The sequence below is a fragment of the Oncorhynchus mykiss genome, chromosome 7, assembly GCF_013265735.2.
Source record: "Oncorhynchus mykiss isolate Arlee chromosome 7, USDA_OmykA_1.1, whole genome shotgun sequence".
Lineage (NCBI taxonomy): Eukaryota > Metazoa > Chordata > Actinopteri > Salmoniformes > Salmonidae > Oncorhynchus > Oncorhynchus mykiss.
In genome coordinates, this window is record NC_048571.1 from 47,528,916 (window position 1) to 47,556,358 (window position 27,443).

The following is a 27,443-nucleotide window of genomic DNA, read 5'->3' on the forward strand; positions in this document are numbered from 1 at the left end:
CCCCCATCATCATGGTATAACCAATTCTATTATGATAAAATTGCTTAACTGTATAATATAGGTTATACTTTTTCAGTTTCAGATATATTTATGTGTGTGTGTGTGTGTGTGTGTGTGTGTGTGTGTGTGTGTGTGTGTGTGTGTGTGTGTGTGTGTGTGCGTGCGTGCGTGCGTGCGTGCGTGCGTGCGTGTGTGTGTGTGTGTGTTTTACGGCGATTGCCAGTGCAAAGACAGAGATGTATATTTGTGTGTGTAAATGTTTTTTTCCACTCATACACATGTGTATTATGAGTGGCATGGCTTTGCAGGGTGCCTTTATTCCTCTGTGTTTACTGGGTGACAGTGTAATTCCTGGCCTCCCCCTTTCATCTTGATAACCTCTTATCAGAGACAAGCAGCTCGCTGACAGAGTGCCACCAGCCACATCCCTCGCCACCGCTCTCCACCACTCTCCTTTCCTCACACAAACCCAGCTGTACACAGTCAGGACCACCTCATCCTCTCGCTCTCATCTTCAATGTTTCTCCCTTTCGTTGAGTGAGCCATAAGGCTGAAAATGATCTCTACGACTTTGGATTTAATGCTTCATTCATCAATCAACACTGTATATTTCCTCAGTATTGTTCAAATTTGAATATTGTGTATTTGAATGCTCTCTTTCACCACCATTATAGGAACAGGGACTATACAGCAGTTGTTCAGGTAAAGTCTGTTCTTCTTCAAAAAAGACAGTTACAGGCAGTGAGCTACAGTAGGACGTGTTTCTTGTGCAATTAAAAGGTTCACTTCTCTCTAACTCTCTCCTAATTTCCCTGAAAACTGTAAATGAACAAAGGAGGAGGAAAGTGGGGGATGCTTTGACTACCAAATGACTGTGACAGAGTGAGGCCTGTCTGAAGCCTACCTGTGTCCAGACCATATCTCTCTCCATGATTGAAGCACCTCTCCCGATTTGCATTACTGTCCTCCACTCTAAGCTGTGCTGAACCACAGAGAAATGTATTCTTTGCATTTTTCACTTGCTTTGTTTAAATGCCCGCCTCTCCTTTTTCCATGTGTGTCTGGTCTTATCTGCATTGTATGCATATCCATCAACAGACAAAAACAGTCCCTGCTATAAGCTGGCTGCATGACTCAATAAAGATTGTAATTCAGGAGCAAATACTGAGAAGAGATTCCAAAGCGCAAAAGTCTAATGGAGGCAGTGAAATGCTGACTTGGATATCTTACTAGTCTAAGATATTGGTCGAGATATAACTGAAACAAGTCACATTAACACACAAGTCATTTTAATACCGTCAACTCCCCTTTTTTTATACAACAGTTCCTTCACATAAATCGTATACAAATAATGTTAAAATGTTCCTGTTTACCATTCCTGTCAATAACACAGAGGTATATAATGATTATAAGGAGTTTCTGGGTATATATTTACTGACAATTTGTAGTTGTGACTGACTATAGTGAGTCTACCCAAGCAGACAAATTAGATGTCTCTTGGTATAGCAGGACCAGGAGGTGTGTCTTTCAAAAGAGTTCTTCCTAACCCCTCCCATCGCTCCCTTTCTAACGTTAACCTCAGTCATTTTTTCGAGGGGTACAAGACCTCAGTTATTCTTCTGGCGATTTGCCCACACAGACATAGATCCAGACACTGGAACCTCAGGGTGGTGTGTTCTCTCAATCTCTCACCTAGCTGGGTATCCTGTACTGCGGCCATCCTCTGCTCTCCTTTGACATCCACTCTTCACAAGGACCTCAGGTAGGTGCAGCGTTTCTGTCACATTACAGTGCCACTGTACACTCTTAGAAAAAAACGGTTCTAATAGGGTTCTTCGGCTGTCCCCATAGGAGAACCCTTTTTGATTCCATGTAGAACCCTTTTGCATTTTGGGTTCCATGTAGAACCACGTGTAGGAAGGGGTTATTCAAAGGGTTCTCCTCTGGGGACAGCCGAAGAACCCTTAAAGGTTCTAGATAGCACCTTTTTTTCCTAATAGTGTTCACAATATCAGCCTGAATGATAGTGGAGGATCACAAGTGTAATGGTGTCTACCTGAAACCTGTGGAAGTTAGCCTTCTGTATTACTCCAGACCATTAGTTGTTTGATTGGCTGCAACCATATGTGAGATGGTAGTGGTGAGTAGCAATGACCTCTTTAGATAATTTTACATTTTGGTAACCACGACTGCAATCCTACAGTTACAGTCAATGAGTAGATGGTTGAATTATTTCTACACAGACAAGAGTATACTTATCAACATGTGTTGTGGAGAAATGGTGCATGGATGTTCATGGATGTGAATTTATCAAGCATTTTCATTTAATGAATTTACTTTCTAATTCGAAAAATGTTACGTTACAACTTTATTGTAACGTCTAATTATTTTTGCCATAATGGCTGGTATACAAACGAGAGTAAATTCCATTGCAAATATGACAGTGAAATGTCACTTTTTTCCTAATGTGGTTATTAAGGAAATTGTTTTGTTGTTGTTGTTGCAGTGATAGCATTGATTTATTCTGCACTGTTTGTTATTCAGAGAAGTTCCATGACAGTGGTTTTGTATGGTCTGCCGGGTGGTAGTCAGCAGTAATTGTGCGACAACACATTTCTATTAATCAGATGAGATTAGGGTTGGGGTTCCGTCGCATCACTGGTGCTGGGTATATTTAGTATGACAATAATGTGCTCTATCTGATTTTCTCAGACTCTATCAGACCCTATCAGGCTCCTCTTTCCTCTTATCACTAGTTAATAAAGATATGGGTGAACATTGTCTCTACTACTGACAACGTGCACGGTGTGTTCCAGAGCAGACACTACTTCTGTTATTTCCATAGATGTATCATTTGTTTTGGTTAGAAGCACTCTCTGTTACATTATATAATCAATTAGCCACTACAGTGAATGTGATCCCGATGTAGTGGTAAAAAAAAGAAATAGGTGGGCAAACAACTGTGATCGCCGGTCATGGGGAAAAAAGTAACGCTTCCAATACATTAAGTGTATTTTTCGGCAAAAAGTGTGGAAACTGTAAGGGGGGGTAACTGTGTTTATTTGCGTTTACCCTCCACTACACAATAAACTAATTTATACTAGGCTTATGCACTTTATGTTATGCTAAATTGTCACTGAACTACATCAAATGATCTAAATGCTGAACATCTAGATTATTGCCATCTAATGAACTGTTTTCAATTTCATTACTACATTTATATTTGCTTTCCTTAGAACTCACATTCTGTTTTGACATTTAACCTTTATTTAACTAGGCAAGTCAGTTAAGAACAAATTGTTATGTACAATGACAGCCTACAACGGCCAAACCCGGACGACGCTGGGCCAATTGTGCGCCGCCCTATGGGACTCCCAGTCACGGCTGATTGTGATACAGCCTGGATTCAAACAAGAGTGTCTGTAGTGACAACTCTAGCACAGAGATGCAGTGCCTTAGACTGCTGCCCCACTTGTGAGCCCTAAATAGGAATTCCTATAAAGGTCATTGGTTGTAAGCAAACGTTTGTTCACTGTTTGTAGTTACAGATAGGCCTATTTATTTTTAGGGTCTACTTTCAGCCACAGTCAAATGAGGATCCTTGAAAGGGAAGTTTGAAAACCTGCTGCTGTTGAGTGACCTTCATGTCTTGAAGTTACATGTGTTTCTTTAAAATGGCAGCCTCACAAAAAACAGTATTTGTAAACACTTCACATCAGCCTACTGAGATGCTGCTACTGTCTGGTTGTTGCTATAGCTCCTAATCAGGTTCCAACTAGGAATAATTAGGTTTCTCCTAATCTTTTCTGTTGTTTCAGAGTTAGTGGTTATCTCTGTAAGAATGGAGGATTCCTCTGAACAGTCTCACTGGGTGTCTCCGGCTCTGCTCAGCTCTGATCCCCTGGCCAGCTTCTCCTCAGAGCCTGGCTTACTACCTCCAGGAGAGGAGGGAGAGTCCTTCTTCTCCAACCCTGAGACTGACTACACCAGCCTTCCCTCCTACTTCTCCAACCCCAGCCACAGCAGGGCTCCATCAGGCTACAGACAGAGCTCAGGTCAGAAGCGAGGAACATAACATAACTTTAAAACATTTATGTTGACCTTTCATAGTGTAAATTAATATTGAATTTAAAATAATGCACAGTTTCTGTAATCAGGGACTCCCCTGACAACTGTGCCCCTCTACTGCTTCTCTCTCATACAGTTCGCCAGGTGTACTCCTCGCCCTCTCTCCTGAGCAACCTTCAATGGCTGGATGGCCCTGGCAGCCACTCACTGAGCTCTCCATACAACCCATCATCCTCTACCTGGACCAGCAATCCTTTCACTAAGACTCCTCTGCACCCATACACCCCAACCTCCCTTTATGCCTCCAGCGCCACGTCCTCGTTCACCTCCAGAGATGGGTACTCCTCTCCAGGTAGGGATGGTAAGGAGAGTCCCAGGCTTCAGGAGGCCCTGAAGGCCGAGCGCTTGAGTCCTTTGGGTGGAGGTGGTGGAAGCAGTTTTATGAATCTGACTTCTGCTGCTGGGAGTGTGTGCACACCATCTCCCCACTCCCATTCACACATGCTGGGCCCCTACAGCTCGTACATGACCTCTCCACAGGACTACACAATGGCAGGCCTATACTCCTCCCCAGGGGCATGGATGAGCCCCTCCTCCTACTCCCCCAAACTACGTAATAAGATGAGGCTGTCTCCACCAGGTGAGCATCATGCATCATATCCATGCTATCCCACCTAAGTAGTTTTACTCTGTCCTCTGAACGTCCTGTGGGATTCCAGATAATGATTTGTGTGTCTGTGATTTGTGGCAGAGGCCAGAGAGTGTGTCAACTGTGGAGCCACTGCCACCCCTCTATGGCGTCGAGATGGAACAGGACACTACCTGTGTAACGCCTGTGGGCTTTACCATAAGATGAATGGCCAAAATCGTCCCCTGATCCGACCAAAGAAAAGACTGGTATAATATGGCACAAGGACCGGATAAGATATGATAATAATCCGTTGTAAATTCCATGGTGTTTGACATGCCAATCAATTGATCGAAAAAAACAATAAATCCAAATAAACATTGGAGCTCATCTTTAATCTACAGAATTGACTTATCTTTCTCTCTCTCTGTTTCAGATTGTCAGCAAGCGGGCCGGGACTCAATGTGCCAACTGTCACACCAGCACCACCACGCTGTGGAGACGGAACGCCAGGGGTGAGCCTGTGTGCAACGCCTGTGGACTCTACTTCAAGCTGCACAACGTGAGTCAATGAACAAGATACATTGACTGTTCTCAATTAGCTAGAGAACTACTATTACCATTTGTAGCTAGCACTTCCTCAGTGATTGAAACGGCAAAACCCCACACAACCCCAAGCTACTGATTCTGAACCCAAGTCATTGAACATAAACTTGAACTTAAACCCTAAATGTTAACCTCAATAGAGAGTTTTTTTTTAATCTACCCCCTGTAGTATAGTAGTATCAGGTTAATAAGAAAGAGAATGTACTAATTTATGTATGTGAAATTAAGGTACACTTCTCTTTTGACAGGTCAACAGACCCCTTACTATGAAGAAAGATGGTATCCAAACACGAAACCGTAAAGCGTCCAACAAGAACAAGAAGGGCAAGAAGAGCGCCATGTTGGAGCAGTACCCTGACCTTTCACAGGGTCCCCCCCTCGATGACCACGGAGGCCCCTACTCGCTGGGTCCAGGGTCACAGCTCTCCTACAGCCACACCCCTCACTTCCTCTCCCCACCCTCCGGCCTGCACCCGTCTGTCAGCCTGTCTTACACCCATCACCCAAACACTGGCATGGTGCCCACACTGGTGTGAAACAGACCTAGACACATTCAGACCCATAAAGGCAACATACAGCACATACAGTACAGACACAAACTCGCCTACTGAGGAATAGCTTCTTTGTAGCAATGGATGCCTTGTACATAAATGCATTTATACTTTTTTCCTTCCTATTTTATGTGTGAAGTTGATCTTGTCTTAACACTGGACATAATACTGCACATTTTTACAAGATCAAAAAATAAAAACTTTTATGGAAGGATTTGATTGTATTTTGTTAAAGGCATATTCTATTTTTATGAAAACTAAAACTTTAAAGGTAAAGTTTAAACTTCCCACTGTAATCATTGATACGGGTAACACTGGTATGAACTTGTAGCTATCTGTATTTCGTAAATACGTACCGAATTGTGTGGACTAAAGTTGCCATATATCCCTTTTCAAATGTTTATGATTTTAGTTGAAGGTGAAAGGGCATTAAAATGTGAATTGTTTTGTATTTGCTACATTTCTATATTTGTAATTTCTTACAAGCTCCTCATAAACAATAAAACATGAATGGTAAAATTAAAAAAACTGTTTCTGATTATTTACTATACAAATTCCTGGGTTTGAGGCACACGTTTATCGTTTTCAACGTGTAAATGGTATTTAAATTTTCTGCACTCTTTCAGGTGCTGTGGTGAGTCACTATAGTGGCATTGTACCTTCACTCACTGAGGTATAATGGTTTCTTTGTCCAGGCTCTGTTGGGGGTAAGGACTGACAGTGGAATTGTATTGGGAGCACCGGACATGCAAATCCTCAGTTTTCCATTAAGCAGCGGTAAAGTGACAAAACATTCAACTCAAGTGAGAAAGGTGTGCCAGGTTCTACATTTAGATTGATGTGGCATTACCTACCGTTAGGTCAACAAAAATCGACACACAAGCTGGTACACACACACTCAACTAAACATAACTATATGAAGAAGTGTAATATTCTATATTTCATGGAGTCGTGGCTGAACAAGGACATGGATAATATACATATCGCTGACGTTTCTATGCATCGTCAAGACTGGTCGGCAGCCTCGGGAAAGATGAGGGAGAGGGGTGTTTCTCTTTGTTAAGAAAAGCTGGTGCGTAATCTCTAATGTTAAGGAAGTCTCGAGTGGATGCTAAGCTACAAGACTGTTTTGCTAGCACAAACTGGAATATGTTCCGGGATTCATCCGATAATATTGAGGAGTTTACCACATCAGTTACCGGCTTCATTAATAAGCGCATCGACAACATCGTACGTACATATCCCACCCAGAAGCCATTACAGGCAACATCCTCACTGAGCTAACGGCTAGAGCTGCCGCTTTCATGCGATACACTAATCCAGAAGCTTATAAGAAATCCTGCAACGACCTCCGACGAGCCATCAAACAGGCAAAGCATAAATACAGGACTAAGATCAAATCCTACTATGCCGGCTCTGATGCTCGTGGATGTGGCAGGGTTTGCAAACTATCTCGGATTACAAAGGGAAACCCAGCCGCGAACTGCCCACTGACGAGCTTAATGCCTTCTATGCTCGCTCTGAGGCAAGCAACACTGAACCATGCATGAGAAAGCATCAGCTGTTCCAGACGACTTTGTGATCTCGCTCTCCGTTGCCGATGTGAGTAAGACCTTAAACAGGTTAACATTCACAAATCCGCAGGGAGAGATTACCAGGACGTGTACTCAGAACATGCGCTGGTCTGCTTGAAACCTACATGTTTCAAGCAGACCACCATTGTTCCTGTGCCCCAGAACACCAAGGTAACCTGTCTAAATGACTATCGCCCCGTAGCACTCACATCTGTTGCCATGAAATGCTTTGAAAGGCTGATCATGGCTCACATCAACACCATCATCCCAGGCACCCTGGACCCACCCCAGAATTTAGGGAGAGGGGATGTGTGGAGTGCAATCTTTATTGCACTCCACACTGCCCTCTCCCACATGGACAAGAGGAACACATCTGTGAGAATGCTGTTCATCAACTACAGCTTAGCGGTCAACACTAAAGTGCCCTCAAAGATCATCACTAATCTCAGGACCCTGGGACTGAACACCTCCCTTTGTAACTCGATACCGGACCCCCTCACAGGCCGCCTCTAGGTTATGAGAGTAGGCAACAACACATCTGCCATGCTGACCCTCAACATGGGGGCCCCTCAGGGGTATTTGCTTAGTCCCCTACTGTTCTCCGTCTTCAACACCATCATTAAGTTTTCTGACAACTTGACGGTGGTAGGCCTGATCATCGATGACGAAGAGACAGCCTATAGGGAGGTCAGTAACCTGACAATGTGGTACCAGGGGCTGTAGTGGAGCAGGTTGAGAGCTTCAAGTTCCTCAGTGTCCACATCACTAAGGAATTAACATGGTCCACAAACACCAACACAGTCGTGAATTAGGCATACCAACGCCTCTTCCCCCACAGGAGGCTGGAAAGATTTGCCATGGGTCCTCAGATCCTCAAAAAGTTATACAGCTGCACCACTGAGAGCATCTTGACTGGCTGCATCACCGCTTGATATGGCAACTGCTTGGCATTTGACTGCAAGACGCTACAGAGGGTAGTGCATAAGGCCAAGTACATCACTGGGGCCGAGCTCCCTGCCATCCAGGACATCTATACCAGGTGGTGTCATAGGAAGGCCTTAAAAATTGTTAACCAGTCCAGCCACCCAAGTCATAGACTATTCTCTCTGCTACCGCACGGCAAGCCGTACCGATGCACCAACATCGGAACCAACAGCACCCTGAACAGCTTCTACCCCCATGCCATGAGACTGCTAAATAGTTAACCAAATAGCTACCCGGATTATCTGCATTGACACTTTTTGCACTCTTTTGACTCATCACATAAGTTGCTGATACTGTTTATTATCTATCCTGTTGCCTAGTCATTTTACCCCTAACTATATGTACAGTGCATACAGACCCCTTGACTTTTTCCACTTTGTGATGTTTCAGTTTCTTTCAAAAATGGGTTAAATTGCTTTTTCCCCCCTCAATCTACACACAACACCCCATTATGACAAAGCAAAAACAGGTTTTAAGAAATGTTTGCTAATTTATATATTTTTAAAAATATGATATTTCAGTTACATAACCCTTTACTCAGTACTTTGTTGAAGCACATTTGGCAGCGAATATACAGCCTTGAGTCTTCCTGGGTATGAAGCTACAAGCTTGGTACACCTGTATTTGGGGAGTTTCTCCCATTCTTCTCTGCAGATCCTCTCAAGCTCTGTCAGGTTGGATGGGGAGCACCGCTGCACAGCTATTTTCAGGTCTCTCCAGAGATGTTCTATCGGGTTCAAGTCCAGGCTCTGGCTGGGCCACTCAAAGACATTCAGAGACTTGTCCCGATCCACTCCTGTGTTGTCTTGGCTGTGTGCTTAGGGTCGTTTTCCTGTTGGAAGGTGAACCGTCGCCCCAGCCTGAGGTGAACATTTCGCCCCAATCTGGAGTATGTTTTCATCAAGGATGTCTCTGTACATTGCTCCCTTCATCTTTCCCTAGATCCTGATTAGTCTCCCAGTCCCTGCCGCTGAAAAACATCCCAAAGCATGATGCTGCCGCCACCATGCTTCACCGTAGGGATGATGCCAGGTTTCCTCCAGACGTAACGCTAGGGCATTCAGGCCAAAGACTTCAATCTTGGTTTCATCAGACCAGAGAATCTTGTTTCTCATGATCAGAGTCCTTTAGGTGCCTTTTGGCAAACTCCAAGTAGGCTGTCGTGCCTTTTACTGAGGAGTGTCTTCCGCCTGGTCGATTGGTGGAGTGCTGCAGAGATGGTTCTCCTTCTTGAAGGTTCTGCCATCTCCACAGAGGAATTCTGGAGCTCTGTCAAAGTGATCATCGGGTTCTTGGTCACCTCCCCGACCAAGGCCATTCTCCCCCGATTGCTCAGTTTGGCTTGATTGGTGGAGTGCTGACCGGGCGGACAGCTCTAAGAAGAGTCTTGGTGATTCCAAAGTTCTTCCATTTAAGAATGATGTACACTTCCTCAGATCTGTGCCTCGACACAATCCTGTCTCGGAGATCTTACGGAAAATTCCTTTGACCTCATGGCTTGGTTTTTGCTCTGATATGCACTGTCAACTGTGGGACCTTAAATAGACAGGTGTGTGCCTTTCCAAATCATGTCCAATCAATTGAAGTTACCACAAGGGGACTCCAATCAAGTTGTAGAAACATCTCAAGGATGATCAATGGAAACAGGATGCACCTGAGCTCAATTTTGAGTCTGAATACTTGTGAAAATAAAGTATTTCTGTTTTTTATTTTTAATACATTTTCAAAAAATTGAATGAAAAAAGGTTATGTATAAACAACAATCATAATGTGCTTTGTAATGAATCAGAGACAAATATGATATCAAAGTTGTATATACTGATTAAAATTTGCTTACAGATATAGCCAAAGGCAAAATCAATATCATGTGCTATAATCTAACTGTAAGTCGCACTGGACCTTTTTTTTGTAACATAGCTGAACTAGACTAAATTATACATATAGGTATGGACAAGTATAACCCAATATAATATAGAAGTTGTGACCTCGAAAGTGTATTTTTCAGTCCGCGGTGGGGAGTAGGGTTGGGGTTGTTCAGTACAGTGGCTGTCTGACTACTGATAACTTATCACTGAAGCCACACACTGTAAACCACCCACCTGCTGCCAAAAGCCAGTCATACACACTCCCCCCGCAGTTACTCACTCACAGGCTCTGCAGAGCACACAGGTACTAAGCCCAACGCCCATGCATGAATGAATAGGCCCGATCTAACAATAAACAGACTAATCAATCTAAAGAGACCAATCAATTGAACAATAATGATTAGTACAGTAATAGTGATCCAATGATAATATAAAGCTAATAAATGGTAGTATGATAACAGTCACTTTAAATCAAAAACTAAATCAAGCTATTCATGAGGCATGACCATAAAGAAGGCTACAGTTGTGAGCACCTCTCTGCATAGACGTTTTCTTACTTCGGTATTACTGTATATTTCTTGCACTTCACACTGCGTCATGCTTTCAACCTACACAAGCTGTGGACACAAATCCACACAAATAGATTCAATGGACCAGATCTAGATGTAAACATTCATTTGCATAGTTGTGTCTTTATTCATGCAACATTCTGTTTCAGCCTTGTCAGCACACCACCCTGTTGCAAGAAGAACCAGTGAACCTCTGGACATGCCACCTAGGCTCAAGCTTACATCCACTTTCATTATGAGAAGGGGTCATAATCATCTTTAGCCTGCTTTTACATGTCCAAAAATAAACTTCATACAGTATGACTTCCAGGACTCTCTTATGTCCAGGGCTCTCTGACCATAGTGTCAAGATCATGTATAGCAGCTTTGGGCTCAATTCAGAATTGAATTGAGAATGCCTAATAAATTCTAATTAAATGATTTAATTTGAATTGAAGTAGTCAACAGGATACAGAATTGCAATTTGAATTACAATAAATATAATTGAATTCAGTGAAATTAAATTCAAATGCCTCTTCTAGGTGTAGTCTATACAAATATACATATTGTACATAAAACATCAAGCATGTCGTTATATACAGCACCAGTCAAAAGTTTGGGCACACCTACACATTCAAGGGTTTTTCTTAAATCTCACTATTTTCTAGAAGAATGTAGAATAATACTGAAGACATCAAAACTATTTAAAAACATACATGGAATCATGTAGTATGCAAAAAAGTCTTAAACAAATCAACATATAATTTATATTTGAGATTCTTCAAAGTAGCCACCCTTTGCATGTAACGTCTGCTTCCAACTCACACTCTCAAGATCCCCTGAACGCAGGTCACTTTCCAGCTCACACTCTCAAACACATAGATCCCCTAAACGCAGCTCCCTCTCCAGAACCCAATCACCTGAATTCTGATCATCTGTTCACACACATGTATGTCATTATCACATACTATTTAGTTCAGTTTTTTGCACCCCATCATTGTGAGGTATTGTTTGTTTTGTGACGCACTTCTATTTGGAGCATTGGGTTTCCTGTAAGTTATCCTCCCGTGTATAATAGTTTTTGCGTGACTCACTAACGATGCATATTCCCTGCCTGTACCTTAGCCTATCGGATTTCCTGTTATCAACCTATTGCCTGATCTCCCGGATGACATTACCTGCCTTTTACCTGCCTATACTGTTGCCTTGTTGGACCCCCTGTGTATGACCTTCTGCCTGCCCTTGGACCCAGCTACCTGCCTCCTCCAGTGGTCCTTTACAACAAACACCTGCTGTGCCCTGCGATTGAAACCAGCTTTCTGTCTCCCATCGTGTTCATTACATTGCCTTGATGACAGCTTTGCACACTCTTGGCATTCTCTCAACCAGCTTCATAAAGTAGTCACCTGGAATGCATTTCAATTAACAGGTGTGCCTTGAATTTCTTTCTTTCTTAATGTGTTTGAACCAATAAGCTGTGTTGTGACAAGGTAGGGGTGGTATACAGAAGATAGCCCTATTAGGTAAAATACCAAGTCCATATTATGGCAAGAACAGCTACTTTGAAGAATCTCAAATATAAAATATATTTTGATTTAACACTTTTTTTGGTTACTGATTCCATGTTATTTCATAGTTTTGATGTTTTCACTATTATTCCACAATGTAGAAAATAGTAAAAATAAAGAAAAACCCTTGATGAGTAGGCGTGTCCAAACTTTTGACTGGTACTGTATATGCATATAAAATGTTGTTGAAACAATTGATATTCAGGACAAACTCTTACTGAATGATCAAGGAAATAAAATCCTGTATGTGACTATTCTTAGTTATATTTCATTAATCACATTTTGTTCAATATGGGGGAAATACTACATTTCCCAGAATGCATTAGTTTCACCCTCAGGTTGACCCCGAGGACTTAAACAATAAGCCAAACAAATGAAAGGGTTGGTGGAAATATAATGGTCCATTCTAAGCAACAAGGTTAAGAGTATATCAACATTGTTTCCAGAGAAAAGTGATACAGTGCCTTGCGAAAGTATTCGGCCCCCTTGAACTTTGCGACCTTTTGCCACATTTCAGGCTTCAAACATAAAGATATAAAACTGTATTTTTTTGTCAATCATGAAGTGGAACGACATTTATTGGATATTTCAAACTTTTTTAACAAATCAAAAACTGAAAAATTGGGCGTGCAAAATTATTCAGCCCCCTTAAGTTAATACTCTGTAGCGCCACCTTTTGCTGCGATTACAGCTGTAAGTCGCTTGGGGTATGTCTCTATCAGTTTTGCACATCGAGAGACTGAATTTTTTTCCCATTCCTCCTTGCAAAACAGCTCGAGCTCAGTGAGGTTGGATGGAGAGCATTTGTGAACAGCAGTTTTCAGTTCTTTCCACAGATTCTCGATTGGATTCAGGTCTGGACTTTGACTTGGCCATTCTAACACCTGGATATGTTTATTTTTGAACCATTCCATTGTAGATTTTGCTTTATGTTTTGGATCATTGTCTTGTTGGAAGACAAATCTCCGTCCCAGTCTCAGGTCTTTTGCAGACTCCATCAGGTTTTCTTCCAGAATGGTCCTGTATTTGGCTCCATCCATCTTCCCATCAATTTTAACCATCTTCCCTGCCCCTGCTGAAGAAAAGCAGGCCCAAACCATGATGCTGCCACCACCATGTTTGACAGTGGGGATGGTGTGTTCAGGGTGATGAGATGTGTTGCTTTTACGCCAAACATAACATTTTGCATTGTTGCCAAAAAGTTCAATTTTGGTTTCATCTGACCAGAGCACCTTCTTCCACATGTTTGGTGTGTCTCCCAGGTGGCTTGTGGCAAACTTTAAACAACACTTTTTATGGATATCTTTAAGAAATGGCTTTCTTCTTGCCACTCTTCCATAAAGGCCAGATTTGTGCAATATACGACTGATTGTTGTCCTATGGACAGAGTCTCCCACCTCAGCTGTAGATCTCTGCAGTTCATCCAGAGTGATCATGGGCCTCTTGGCTGCATCTCTGATCAGTCTTCTCCTTGTATGAGCTGAAAGTTTAGAGGGACGGCCAGGTCTTGGTAGATTTGCAGTGGTCTGATACTCCTTCCATTTCAATATTATCGCTTGCACAGTGCTCCTTGGGATGTTTAAAGCTTGGGAAATCTTTTTGTATCCAAATCCGGCTTTAAACTTCTTCACAACAGTATCTCGGACCTGCCTGGTGTGTTCCTTGTTCTTCATGATGCTCTCTGCGCTTTTAACGGACCTCTGAGACTATCACAGTGCAGGTGCATTTATACGGAGACTTGATTACACACAGGTGGATTGTATTTATCATCATTAGTCATTTAGGTCAACATTGGATCATTCAGAGATCCTCACTGAACTTCTGGAGAGAGTTTGCTGCACTGAAAGTAAAGGGGCTGAATAATTTTGCACGCCCAATTTTTCAGTTTTTGATTTGTTAAAGTTTGAAATATCCAATAAATGTCGTTCCACTTCATGATTGTGTCCCACTTGTTGTTGATTCTTCACAAAAAAAATACAGTTTTATATCTTTATGTTTGAAGCCTGAAATGTGGCAAAAGGTCGCAAAGTTCAAGGGGGCCGAATACTTTCGCAAGGCACTGTATATTCTTTGGTGTATGGAAGTGTGACCTGTCAGATTCAATGAAACTCTCATGTGCTATGACTGAATTTCTTTGAACTTCACTGAATTATTCTTCCTGTTACTAAAACTCAAATTGTACATCCTGTGGGGTGTGACTAATTAAATTCAAATTTCAACTCGTGAGTTGAATGGGAGTCCATTTCAAATTTCTGAATTGAGGCCAAGCCTGATGTATAGAGAATAGGCCTTTATTTCCCATAAATATCACTCATATTATATATAGAATAGGCCTTTATTTCCCATAAATATCACTCATATTATATACTGTATATTCCCTACACATATTCTCTATAATATTCTCTATAATCTGCTTCGGGCTAATTCCGCTCACAGTTTTGTAAGCTTTCAAAAGGAAGCCAGATGCAGAGGTAGGGAATATGACATGAGAATATGACGAGTAAGAGTTAGATTCTCTGAGGAGCTGGTGAGTTTCCATAATTTATTTCCTTAACTGGCTTTATCCGCTGGTGTGGCTAGCTATAGTTTGCGGAAAAGGCAACAAATGACAGGGAGAGATTAGCAACCACAGGCTGGGTCCAGCCTGCTCGATATAGTCCTTCCAGATCTGTCATGTCTATTCCATTCAGACTTTCAGCCTCCATCTTTGAGAAGCCATCTCGTTGTGTGTTTTTAATATCGTAGGCGCCAAATAATAGATGCAGTAGTATGTTATTATCTGGAAATACCTACAAGTTTATCAACCTATGTGCTCTCTAAGTCAACTACATGGTGTAGGATGAGAACAGGAAATATACATTATTTACAACTACATACTATAGATTCAAGTATGAAATTCAAAGGGATTACAATGGCTTCTTTTAATTGTGCAAGGGTAGCAGGACTAGGATTCCAAGCCAAGTTGGATGTTTCACTGCCATCAGTGTTGTAAGCCATTTCCAAACTCTACTAGCAAAGAGCTTCGAGAGACAATGTGACATTAGCAGTATTTTTAGAGATACACTCTTCAGATCAACACTCTCTGGGAAACAGGACAAGTTATTCCTGATATGTTGCAGAGTTGAGGCTGAAAAATAGTCACTCCAGAAACTGTATTTGTTGAGCACATGCACCCCCTAATGGCATATGAGAATACAGCGTGGCCAATCTGAATGTATCACTTACTCTGTGTTCTCACTCTCTGTGTTGTACTATTGTCAGTGAATCACATAAAACAAAAACACATAAAACATGAATATGTTTTATTATTTAGTGCATGCCTGAAACTTCAGCACAGCAAGGAAGGAACGGAACACTTAAAGAAAATGTCAAATGAAAACAGGTTTGGTTTAACTTCTTGGAGCACACTAAATAAAAACAATATTTTAGAATCTTCAATGTTATGTCAAGTGTCCATTTGGAAAGAAAGTATGTAGTTGGTCCTAGGGTATACAGGGTAACACACAAACCTAAAAACACAAAAACAATCTATCACACAAGCTGTATTTTTCCCCATTCACTCTTAGCTTATCAGGTCCATTTAAAGCATCTCTAGTCTTGAACGCAACACCCTTTACCAACGTAAAGAAAAAAAAATAATATATATATATATATATAATAAAATGTTATTATATGTATCACTTTTAAAATGTAAAAAGAAGGGCGCAGGACAGGAGACGTGAGTAGTAAAACAGCTCACCAAGCTACATATTGATTGCCCAAAAACAGCAATATCCAGGGCTACTAATCAGGTTTCTGTCAGTGCACAAGCAGACTGGGCTTATGTAAACAAACTATTCAGTTCTATTTTCATTGATTTTGCGTTTATATGTGCTGGGTTTATATGTGCTGGGGGTAAAGTAGATGTCGCTCCTATTCCACCACTCACTGGCATTTCTTCATGATGAGAGTGCCGACCAGTACTCCTGAAAGCAGCATCACCCCAACTAGCAGCCATTTTTTTAAGCTCTCCTGGGACCGTCGGACGTCTGCAGCTGCATCTCTGCCGAAGATCTCCGCAAAACGGTCCTTTCAGGGAACAGAGAGAGGAAGATAAATACAGTGAACTATGTGTTAGCAACTCATCAGTGTACCCCAATACCCCTCTGTAGCTTCTCCTTTTAGGGTAGTCGATCATGGTATCCTCAATTTCACAGAGAGTGGGTGCAGCAAACGAGGCACACACACACACCATAGTGTTGACAATGAGAATGTATTACAAAATTCCATAACAAGGATATAGAATGTGTGGATGTATAATATCAGCTCTAACCTACCCATCCTCCTTGGCTATGGATCCAGGGCTGGATATGGTTGTCCAGGTAGGTGGCCATCCAGTCTGCGATGCGCGTCACCAGGTGGCTCATATCCTTCTCAACACACTCAACGCACAGGGCCCCGCCAAAAGCAAACAGGCCCACCACGCGACCCCAGTTGACCCCGTCCCTGAACACTTCATCCATCACACTCTCAAAGCTGTGGTAGGCTGTGGCAGGGGTGATGTGGAGCTGGGAGCAGAGATCACTGAATGCGCGGGTGTAACGCAGCTCAAACTCATCCACTGAGTCCCGTAGTGCTGCTTTCACCGCCTCAATTCCCCCTTGTGCAGAGGAAGGCATACCCAAATTGCTTCTGCCGTTCCTGTTGTTCCCCAAAGACCCATTTGCAATGGCTTCATCCCCCTCAGTCCGTCCACTTGCACCCTCCAGCACCAACTGACAACATGGATAATTTCTCTGGGACAGTTTATAGCTTATAAAAAACACCACCAGTTCCCTGTTACTGTAAGACATATTTTCCACCTTCTATGCACCCTCTTTATCCATTGACTCTACACTATTTGGAATCGCAGGGCTCTCCTGCCATACCTAACACTGTAACTGGGATGTCTGGAATGAAGGCTTGCCCTCTGGCAGTTTCCTCTGGGCTGCAACAAGTAATCACACCCTGGAATATAAAAAACACACACACACACACACAAATTCTCAGATGCAGAACACATGAAAACACTGTGGATTCTATTGGTCATTGTCATTAAGAATGAAACTCTCTGCCCCAGCAGCATCACAATCACCTAGAAATAATGTAAATCAATGTTATGATCTACTAGTCCTTACATAAACCAATATAGAAAGTCTTGCTAAATCCAGGTCTGTTGGGTAAGGTAGAAAAAACAACATGCATCTCCAAATAAGCCGCTGACACATGTATGAAACTAATTACGCAATTAATACCATTGATGTCAGGTAGCAAGCTAGCTGTTTTTGTTAACTAAATGCAGTGGAGGCTCCTTAGAGAAAGAAGGGGAGGACCAGCCTCCTCAGTGTTCAAAAAATAAATAAATCTAAATCTACATTTTTTGATAAAACTATACTATATATATTTACATGTCACCAAATAATTGAATAAAACACTGTTTCACAATGAAGGACTACAGTAGCCTCAAAAGCACTCTGTAGGGTAGCACCATGATGTACACAGAGGGCAGCTAGTTTCCATCATCCTCTGGCTACACTGTCTTCAATACAAACCCCAGGAGGCTCATGATTCTCAACCCCTTCCATAGACGTACACAGTAATTATGAGACCTTCCGGAGGACGTCCTCCAACCTATCAGAGCTCTTGCAGCATGACCTGACATGTTGTCCAACCAATCAAAGAATAATAATTAATCTAATACTGAAAGCATAAGCTACAGCTAGCTACCATTGCAGTGCATGAAATGTGGTGAGAAAAACATATAGCTTAAAAGTTAACTAATTAATTTCTTCCCAACTGAATGAGAAGCAAGAGAGAGGGAGCTATTCATTTTTTTTCCTTTCACTTACTTAGCTAGCAAATGCAGCTAGTAAGCATCCCTATGTTTGGGTAGGCTAAACTATGTTAGCTAGCTGTGTCTATCCAACACTGGAACTCTTCTAAGTCAAGGTAAACCTTTGGTTTTGTTTATTTATTGCTACCGGGGCCCACTGGTGTAACTGCTAGCTAAACTGCTTCCTGACTGTACACTCACTGTACTGCATGATTGTAGCGGGTTTACTAACAAGTTAGTTCCATTAGCTATGTTGACTATGACATTGGCTAATATGGTGACAACAATGTAGGCTGTGTGTAGCGGTTAGCAGTTACGATATGAAGGTTTGGCTTGGAAAAGTATTTTCACCTGGTCACAGGCAGCTGATGTGCACTGAAGTCCACACATGAAGAGAAAATGTGAGAGGAGGATGTGGCTGCTATTAAAGTGAACTGTGTTTGATCAGAGGTGTTTTAATTTAGCCGATTATGTTGAAAAACGTTTCTTAAACGGAACAAAACGGGAATAAACATCACTGCATTTGTCAAATATAAACTCTCGATTGCAACTGGACTAATGATTACACCCTAGATCAGCTAGATGCAGGCACGTGTGCAAGACGGTATTGAACGTGTCACTGTCACCTTGATTACTCACATTTTTCTCTCAACCTACGTTGTAAACTTTCATTCATAGGCTAGGTTGTAGCAACCTCATGATGGGTATATGGAAAATTCGAGTATCATGTAGTAGCCGGAACCTATCGATGTTACATTGAGCTGGGTGAATGGAATACGAATGGCAGTCGTTCAATATGCTGTAACAGCAATAAGGCCATACTCATTTTAAAACGTCACCCACCGCAACAGATCTAAAGCGTTTAATTTCCACCAAACAATGCGCTTTCTTCGCTAGATAAAAGGAAACGGCTAATATAGCTATTGTTTACATTATGGCACGTTTGACAAGTTGCATAACCTAGCTACTAGTAACAAATTGTCAAAATGTGTTTGCTTTCCTGCTGCGCAATAGCCATATAAATGGATTTCCCAGCTCAAAAACAAACGTATTGAGATCAAGTTAATATCACCTGGAGTAAAAGTGACAACCAAGCAATAATTTCTCAATACGGTATGCATAAAATAAGTGAATATATGTAGCTAAGTTATACGTATAAATTAGCATCGTTGCTAGCAAGCTAGAAATGACAGCTTCATATATTGCTTAGCTACACTGTACAAGCTTCCGATCTCCATAGTAATATTTTATAACCCAATCATTAAAAATACCATGGTCTGTCATACTTACAATTGCAACTACGACTGAAGCACCTTTCAAGGGAGAGGTATCGATTTGTTCAAAGGTGGATTCCTTTTTGTGCATAAAGGCATATAGATTATAGACATATTTGCAGCAGCGAAAAGGCCATTAATGCACGTTGGCCATTGGCCAGTTCTCTCAAGTAGATCGGATGTTCCGCCTTTTCACAAAATTAACAACCAATCAGACTAGGCACAGCGGAAGTTGAGACTTGTGTTCAAAATGTCACAGGGCAGATATTCTGTGTTCTGATATTTATATCAATGTAAAAATATATATATATATATCAATGTATTCCCTCAGATTTTGTACAAATATTTATCTTTATAAATAATTTCCTTACCCTTTCATTGAGGGTATATTACTCTGAGTTGACCTTTTCAATTTACCAAACATTTAATGAAAATGTAACAAACATTTTTACTTTAATAAATGAATTGCGCAATTGAATATATTTGCATAACAGAAGGGCACAATGACATGATACTAGTGTTGGTCAAATGAGAAGGTTAATTGCAAACAGCTTTATTAAACAAAAGTGAACATAGGCATACATATTACCCTGCTATCTCTAAAATGTAAATGACAATAATACATCATATGGGTGGACAACCCATATGTCTATATGAAGAGTGAACGTTTTTTTTTATTACACTTAAAACTGTGACATTAGTCTGAATGTATGCATAATCTAATGTAGGCCTACTAAATATGTACAATGTTACAGCCAATATTAGTTACAGACGCCATACATTTTATTTTGCACCATTGTTTAGCTCACTTCAGCAAACGTTTATCTGGAGCCAGAAGTTAAGTTTGTTTCTATACTTGTGTAGTTCCTAATTCATAAGTCATTGTTCTTTACTTAAACTGCGCATCCCACTGACTTTATGAAGTCTCCATTTGTCCTGTCAGTCTCTCATACTTTCCTATAACCGAATAATTGTAGTGTGCAATGATTACCTGCACCAAACCCCCGTTATACTTTGTGTACCGCAGGTCTTTTAGACTTCTCATTTTGATGTCTCATGTTATCAAACCAAGGCACCTTCTCTCTTGAAGGCCCATCAATGCTTGGAGTTCTCTCTTCTGGCAGGTTTGATTTCTCTTAAGATGTGACATCCACAGATTTGTGTGTGTCAACTTCCCCATTCTTAACAGAACAGTCCTCTTGTTCTGACTCACTATCAGACGAGTCAATTGATATGGGTTCTGTCACTTCTGTGTAAGTACTTAGCTTGAGGGTACAGTTAATTGTCTCGCATCGTTTGCTTTGGTCTGTGTTAAGTGTCGGCCTAGACTTAAAGGCTTTCTCCACTGAGGTGACAGGGAGCTTGGTTTTCTCCTCAAAGTCCATGTCATGCTTCAGTCCCTTGAGTGCCTGCATGTCAAAGCCAAGTAGCACTTTCAATTTCCTGGTCTCACAGTCCCTCTCACATGACCTCCTTCGGTGAGCGAAGTGACTGGCAATGTCAGACTTCCAGAGCCACAGGCTTGCAGACAGCTTCTCTTCTTCCTGTGAGGTTAGATAGGGACGACGATTGAAATAGGCTGAGAGGAATGCTTTTCGTGCCTCATAGGTCTTGTGCTCATAGCTTCTGGGGTCCAACACTAGATCCACAGCCTCCCCTGGCTTGTCCATGGGGTAATATCCAACATCATTGTTAATCTTCATCCTCTTGGAGTCAGACATGGTTTGGGTGGGTAGCTGACGCTTTAAGAACCCTGCACCAGAAGAGTTGAGTGTTAAGGCAGACTTTGGTCCCGGACCCTTCTGGGCCCTGCCCACAGCTCGGCACTGCACAAGATGCAGAGTGATCGTGGAGGCCACCATGTTGCTGGTGTAGACACCCAAACAGTGGATGCACTTGTACGTCAACTTCTTCTCCACAGGGTGCATCGTCTGAAGCACTTGGTGTCGTTCCCTCAGATGCTGTGCCAATGCATCAGAGATGGGACCCTTGAGGATGGTGAAACACAGTGGGCATAGGGTCTTGCCAACCTCATTGCTGCCAGATACAGTGGCTTGACTTCTGGCAAGCATGTCATTCTTTCTTTCTGGCATCTTTGAAGGCAGACTCTTCACTGGAGCAAGGAAGCTGTTCTGAGCATGGGAAGCCATAGACTGCTCCTGGGCAGCTACAGGTTCCTTCATGTTATAGGTTATAACAATAAGCTGTATGATCTTGTTCTTAGCCTGCCCAATTGTGAGGTCAAAGGTTAGCGGGGAGGCAGCTGGAGGACCAACAAAGTCATCTGGGTGAGCCTGACCCACATGATCCAGCATTTTCTCCACATTATTGAAGCTGGCATGACACTGTGGGCAGGTGAGCCCATGGATCAGCATGTGGTTAAGCAACGTGTCACTTGGCAGATAACGGTTGCAAAGCAAACACTTACTGGTGAAGTTGTGGATCTTCATGATGAACTTTGCAATTGCCCATACCTTCTTAGCCTTGTGTGCCTTCTCAAAATGAGCACTGTACAAGTTTTCAGGGAAGAGCTCATTGCAGACCGTGCATATCTTCCACTTCTGTGTTTGGGATGTAAGACTAGCGTTAGCACCAGAAACCTGCTTTCCTGAGGGTGACGTTAAGTTATTGGATAAGGAGGCTCTGCCTTCTCCCAACCCACTATGGCCAGGAATGGTCAAACGCTGGCCAGCAATAGAGGACTGACTGGTCATATTCTTCAGTCCAGAAGGCCCCTGCTTTTGATGGGCCCCCACCATATGGCTAACCTGTTCAGACGTCAGAGTACGACCCCCAGTCACCACAGAACCCTTCTGGGTCATACCATAGCTTTGGGGTCTAGACACCACAACATTAGCATGTCCAATCATGGTTGTCACCTGAGAGCCAATGCGCTCATGATATTCAATGACATGCTGCACTAACGCCTCATAGCTACGGGTGGAGAACTGACAGCGCTTACAGAGGATGTTGTTACCATTGACAGCATTGGCTCCATTTTTGACTGATGTTTCTGAGACCATGGCAACATAGGGTGAGACCACATGCTGGAAGTGCTCCCTGTAGATGTGCCTTCGCACAACATTGTACAGAGGGTCCCGGTAGGTACACTTCTTGCAATAGTACATTGCCCTCTCCACCTTGTTATTTGCGCCCATAGCAGCCCCCTGGTAGGCACCCAGACCCTGACGCACCGCACTGGATATGTGGAAGACCTTGACATGCGTTTCCATAGTCTTCTTGCTTGCAGTGAAAGTGCAGTAAGGGCAGTTCAGCAGGATGCGGCTCTCAAAGTTGTTCCTGTGGACATTTCGAAAGTGGTTCTTGTAGCCTGAGTAGTACTTGGAAGAGAAATGGCACTCTGTGCAGCAGAAAGGCTTTGACCGGTACTCCTGTAAAACACAAATACCCAGGAGAGTTTAAGAATGGGACACTGCACCATTTAAAAAAAAAAAATAGTTTTACTTTGTTATCACAACATTTTGAAAATGTTAATGATTGCTCCTTCATCCAAAACTAGTTTGATTTATGATTGTGACAAACAAAGAAGCACTATAATCATTACAAGCCCCAAAATAAGTGGTAATTGAATAACCAATCTTTTAAATTGACTAGTGCGAGTGATTTACCTGTGTTTTGGAGAATGACGGATCCCATGAACAAAGTTCCAGGCAGACAGTATTCTTCACATAGTTCTCATCTGGGCAAAATTCTTTGAGGTCCTATGTGAGAGGGAAGAGCAATTTGATCAGAAATCACAAAACTGTGTGCTGAATCATGTCAAATTGGAATACATGCCTATTCATTTCTACCACCACAATGGTTGAGAGCACAAGTGACTACAAAATTATAAATGAAACTCACAGAAGTCACAGACACACTTCAACCAAAACCTTAGTGATAGGTAAAAGCTATGAAAAATAAACATTTAAGCTCACCTCCGCTTGCTCCTTGCAGTACTCCAGTCCAATGTCACTAAGTGCCTTCTTCACCTGTTTCCTTGCTCTTCGTATGCTAGTGAGGTTGTTCACAGGGAGTTGATACATCTTTCCAGTCTGCAAGAAGAATAAATCAGGGAGAATTCTATTAGTACTCATTGTCAAACCTATATGGCCTACATCGTTACAGTTGATGGTTAGCTAGCTAGTGAATTTTAGCTATAGTCGCATAGACATGACATCAGTCAAAACAAGACATGGTATCAAGAATAAGATAAAAAAATAGCTGAAATTAGCTACCTACAATTCCCTGCATGGCAGCTTCTTGTCATTGTTGCTAGCAATCTGGCCACCCAGAATCACAACACAGACTTTTGCCACATTGAATAGCGCGCATCGTTTGTGACGTTGTCAGCTAACCAATCTATAACAATTTTCTTACATTCATTTATGAATATGATTTTTTTGTTGTTGGTCTGGCACATTTTTCTATAAATTGTTGAACATAATAGACTCCAGTCTACAGGCATATCAAAGTTGCAGAGTGGGATCTCAGCTAGTTAAAAATTATAACATGGCACACATAGTAGGCAATGCAGTAATAATGTAGTAGTAATGATGGGCAAACCAACCAGGCCCTTACAGCATGTGCCCATGGGCTCTGACCTCCAGGGGGAACCCATTGATTTTGATAGTCACTCTCAGATATCATTAACATGGCATAAGTCATGGCAAAATGTGAAGTCCCGTAACACTTGACTTGTGTGTGTGTGCGATCACAACACGCAGGTTCAAATATCAAACAAACTCTGAACCAATTACATTAATTTGGGGACAGGTTGAAAAGCATTAAACATTTATGGGAATTTAGCTAGCTAGCACTTGTTAGCTAATTTGTCCTATTGAGCTAGCTTTCTGTGGCTAGCTAATTTGTCCTGGGATATAAACATTGAGTTGTTATTTTACCTGAAATGCACAAGGTCCTCTACTCCGACAATTAATCCACACATAAAACGGTCAACCGGATGAAATAATTTAATAATATAGATTTCTAAATGTATTTTGCAACGCTCGCGGTGTAGTCAGCTTGTTAAGGATTAAAACTGCAGAAAGGTCTCTCCGCCCCATGACAAAATTAGTAGACTTGCTTGAAATGTGTTATAAAATGTAAAAATTATCCACCCCATGGCAAAATGTGTGATATTACAGGAAATTAACGTTAAAATGTAAATTTCTGTCTACACTGTCAAGAGGGGGGCCACTTTTTTATTTATTTAAAAGGCCCACTTAGGGCACCCAAAAAGCTAGAGCCAGCCCTGCTTACAGATGAAACATGGAGTTTTTAAAGCCTCTTTGATGTAAGGTCCCCTTTTCAGCCTGTGAAATCTGAAACCACTTGAAGCTGGGGTGTCCCTCCTAACATTTCATTTTCTTTTCAACCCCTGGCTGAATCCTACATCACCAACAAAGCATATGCCTGCAATCCTAACATCGTAGCACAGCAAGAGAGTGTGGTTTCATCGCAGTAGCACATTCAGAAATCAAATTATAGCCATTACTCTAATATAATTCATACACGTTAAACAAAAAAACCCTGTCATAGACAGAAAAGATTAATACGAGATGAAAGTCGAGTTCCTAACGAGTTCAGGAAGACAAGCTAAAGCTCTTTGAATCGTTCACAGCTATCGGGGGAATACATTTTGATTAAGAGACATTTATAAAATATGCACATTTTGTTTAACACTAAACATACAAATATGCATTTTACAGTTATACGGAAGGTGAAATCTTGTTAGTTGTTTTAGAATTTGAATATGCATTATTTAGAAAGTATACAAGTCATTTCGAGCCTTATTCATACAGTTTTGTTGAATAGGAATTAAATATATCATATTTTCATCATATTTGTACTGGGTACTTGAACTTCTGTCCTCAAAGGTGACTACACCTCAGCAATGTATAACTTTTTTTATCAGAAAGGTGAGATTTTAACCTTTGAGTATGCAGCATTACTAGTTATTGTTTATGGCCCTCTCATGATAAATAATTACTTTTGAGGATATTGTAGAGGACATTTCGATTACATTTAGTTACCTTTAACTGGTTTAAAGGAGCCCTGGGTAAGGCCAAAATGTCATAAACATTCCAACTAATTATCTCGCAATTAAGCTTTTAGATCCAATGTCAAATATATGTCAACAATCGTTCCTCCAAAAAGGACCATTCTATGGATAACATTTCGTGAAAATCTTCAAAAATATTTTTTATGCCCATGTTTCGTATAAAATCACTCTGATGCCTTAGCTATGAAGTTAGTTATGATTATTTGCAGTTGAAAATCATAGCTAAATCACAAGAAAGCCGCACGGATGGCACAGAAGTGATGGGACTTCAGTTCTGGCACAACATTATTTATTTTCAACATATATTTTGGCCTAGCTAGCAAGGTTGTGATGTCGTGACTACAGCAAGCTAAACGTGGTAATAATGGTAGCGTTCAGTCAAAGATTTCGAGACGACTATCTAGCTAACGTTACATTAGCTAGCTAACTTGGCTTAGTTGTGCCTGCAAGTTAGGCTTTTGAACTTATGGTACCTAAACTAGCTATATTGTTAACAGTAAAGCTAGCGACTATTTCCAAATGTCAGTGCACTGAAAAGCCTGGGTAGTATATCGCTAACGTTAGCTATTGTTACCGTGAAAGGGCATCATTTTTAGCAAGCATAGAAGCCAGCTAACGTTAGATCTCTGGTGTTGGTAAGCTTGCGAACCACGATGGTTATTTAGAAAACGTTGTTAAACACAATACATGACTGTAAACTGAAGTAGAAAATACACATCATGGATGCTAGTTACTATTTAACTTACTTGCTAGCCGACGTCTGGGGTTAAGCTTAGTAGAAAGCGAGCTGGCTAGCATGCAGTAGTTAGCCAACGTCCAGCCGATCAGTTAGCTAGCGTAGCCATGCATGTTTGTCAGCTAGTTAACGACAGTTGCCTCACATAACGTAGCTAGCTAATGTTAGCTAGCTAATTATAAAACACATTTTGGGTTTTTCCTCCAACCAATCTTACCTGGTATGTCTCCGAACCCGACCACAAAACAACTGGGAGCCCAAATGCTACTTTGCAAGTAACGTTAGCTCGCTAGCTGGCCAACGATTGAATCCAACTCAATGATGCAGTTGTTGTTCGTCCTCGCCAAGCCGGTGTTGCTGCTTAGCTAGCTAGCAGAATCTCTGTGCCATCTGCAATATGTTAGATTACTTTCTAACATGCAAAATATTTGTGATACATGCTAGTGCATATTAGATCAAATACATTGGACTGTTACAATAGTCTCTGATAATCATCAATAAATCCTTCCCTCCTGAATGTTCCCAACTAACCCCAACCAAATCAACAATACAATCCAAAATGGCGAGGAGAAAAAGACGGAAGTGAATGTTTGGGGATGAGAAGTTTTTAATTTACGATTTTTTTTCTGAGATACGTGCTTTCTTTAGCACTGAGTATGTAATTGTTTCAAAGGTCACAACAATGATTCTTACGTGTATAATTAAGGAAAGTTTCATTAGAAGTATGTTTTACTTGAACTGGACCCACCCACATAATCCAGGATATGTGGGCCCATGGAATACTACTGCCTTTTTGATATATACTGAACAAAAATATAAACTCAACATGCAACAATTTCAAAGATTTTACAGAGTTACAGTTCATATAAGGAAAACAGTCAATTGAAATAAACCCATTAGGCTCCAATCTAAGGATTTCACATGAGTGGGAATACAGATATGCATCTGTTGGTCACAGATGTATTAAAAAAAAAGTAGGGGCGACACGTGGATCAGAAAACCAGTCAGTATCTGGTGTGACCACCATGCAGAGCGACACATCTCCTCTGAGTTGATCAGGCTCTTGATTGTGACCTGTGGAATGTTGTCCCACTCCTCGTCAATGGCTGTGCGAAGTTGCTGGAAA

At 41.5% G+C, this 27,443-nt stretch overlaps 3 protein-coding genes across 3 annotated transcripts; 1 reads left to right on the forward strand and 2 right to left on the reverse strand.

Moving 5' to 3' along the window:
* Positions 1 to 469: 469 nt before the first annotated feature.
* On the forward strand, positions 470 to 6,373 carry LOC110527900 (GATA-binding factor 2). Its single transcript, XM_021609501.2, has 7 exons — positions 470 to 702; positions 1,640 to 1,762; positions 3,819 to 4,055; positions 4,205 to 4,708; positions 4,820 to 4,965; positions 5,133 to 5,258; positions 5,551 to 6,373. The coding sequence occupies exons 3-7, from the start codon at positions 3,842 to 3,844 to the stop codon at positions 5,836 to 5,838; spliced, it is 1,278 nt and encodes a 425-aa protein (XP_021465176.2). The 5' UTR covers positions 470 to 702; positions 1,640 to 1,762; positions 3,819 to 3,841; the 3' UTR covers positions 5,839 to 6,373.
* Positions 6,374 to 15,677: 9,304 nt separating this feature from the next.
* On the reverse strand, positions 15,678 to 19,693 carry LOC110527901 (bcl-2-like protein 1). The gene is made up of 4 exons (XM_036983383.1): positions 19,534 to 19,693; positions 16,709 to 17,378; positions 16,321 to 16,460; positions 15,678 to 15,901 (listed from the first exon to the last, which is right to left on the reverse strand). Exons 2-4 carry the CDS (start codon positions 17,222 to 17,224, stop codon positions 15,838 to 15,840), a joined length of 720 nt encoding a protein of 239 aa, XP_036839278.1. The 5' UTR covers positions 17,225 to 17,378; positions 19,534 to 19,693; the 3' UTR covers positions 15,678 to 15,837.
* A 348-nt stretch (positions 19,694 to 20,041) lies between these two features.
* Positions 20,042 to 26,903, reverse strand: LOC110527902 (activity-dependent neuroprotector homeobox protein). Its single transcript, XM_021609503.2, has 4 exons — positions 26,535 to 26,903; positions 23,456 to 23,572; positions 23,147 to 23,239; positions 20,042 to 22,909 (listed from the first exon to the last, which is right to left on the reverse strand). Exons 2-4 carry the CDS (start codon positions 23,561 to 23,563, stop codon positions 20,654 to 20,656), a joined length of 2,457 nt encoding a protein of 818 aa, XP_021465178.1. The 5' UTR covers positions 23,564 to 23,572; positions 26,535 to 26,903; the 3' UTR covers positions 20,042 to 20,653.
* Positions 26,904 to 27,443: the final 540 nt, after the last annotated feature.

What these genes read in the sequence shown, in the direction of transcription:
- LOC110527902 (XM_021609503.2), bottom strand. Translation starts at nt 23,563, where the DNA reads ATGTATCAACTCCCTGTGAACAACCTCACTAGCATACGAAGAGCAAGG. An exon ending in ACTGCAAGGAGCAAGCGGAG is followed by an intron (nt 23,240 to 23,455) that starts GTGAGCTTAAAT and finishes CCTCTCACATAG; the next exon opens with GACCTCAAAGAATTTTGCCC. An exon ending in CGTCATTCTCCAAAACACAG is followed by an intron (nt 22,910 to 23,146) that starts GTAAATCACTCG and finishes TGTGTTTTACAG; the next exon opens with GAGTACCGGTCAAAGCCTTT.
- LOC110527900 (XM_021609501.2), top strand. Translation starts at nt 3,842, where the DNA reads ATGGAGGATTCCTCTGAACAGTCTCACTGGGTGTCTCCGGCTCTGCTC. An exon ending in AGGCTACAGACAGAGCTCAG is followed by an intron (nt 4,056 to 4,204) that starts GTCAGAAGCGAG and finishes TCTCTCATACAG; the next exon opens with TTCGCCAGGTGTACTCCTCG. An exon ending in TCTACTTCAAGCTGCACAAC is followed by an intron (nt 5,259 to 5,550) that starts GTGAGTCAATGA and finishes CTCTTTTGACAG; the next exon opens with GTCAACAGACCCCTTACTAT.
- LOC110527901 (XM_036983383.1), bottom strand. Translation starts at nt 17,224, where the DNA reads ATGTCTTACAGTAACAGGGAACTGGTGGTGTTTTTTATAAGCTATAAA. An exon ending in TCCATAGCCAAGGAGGATGG is followed by an intron (nt 16,461 to 16,708) that starts GTAGGTTAGAGC and finishes GTTCCCTGAAAG; the next exon opens with GACCGTTTTGCGGAGATCTT. An exon ending in CTCATCATGAAGAAATGCCA is followed by an intron (nt 15,902 to 16,320) that starts GTGAGTGGTGGA and finishes TTGTGTTTTTAG; the next exon opens with GTTTGTGTGTTACCCTGTAT.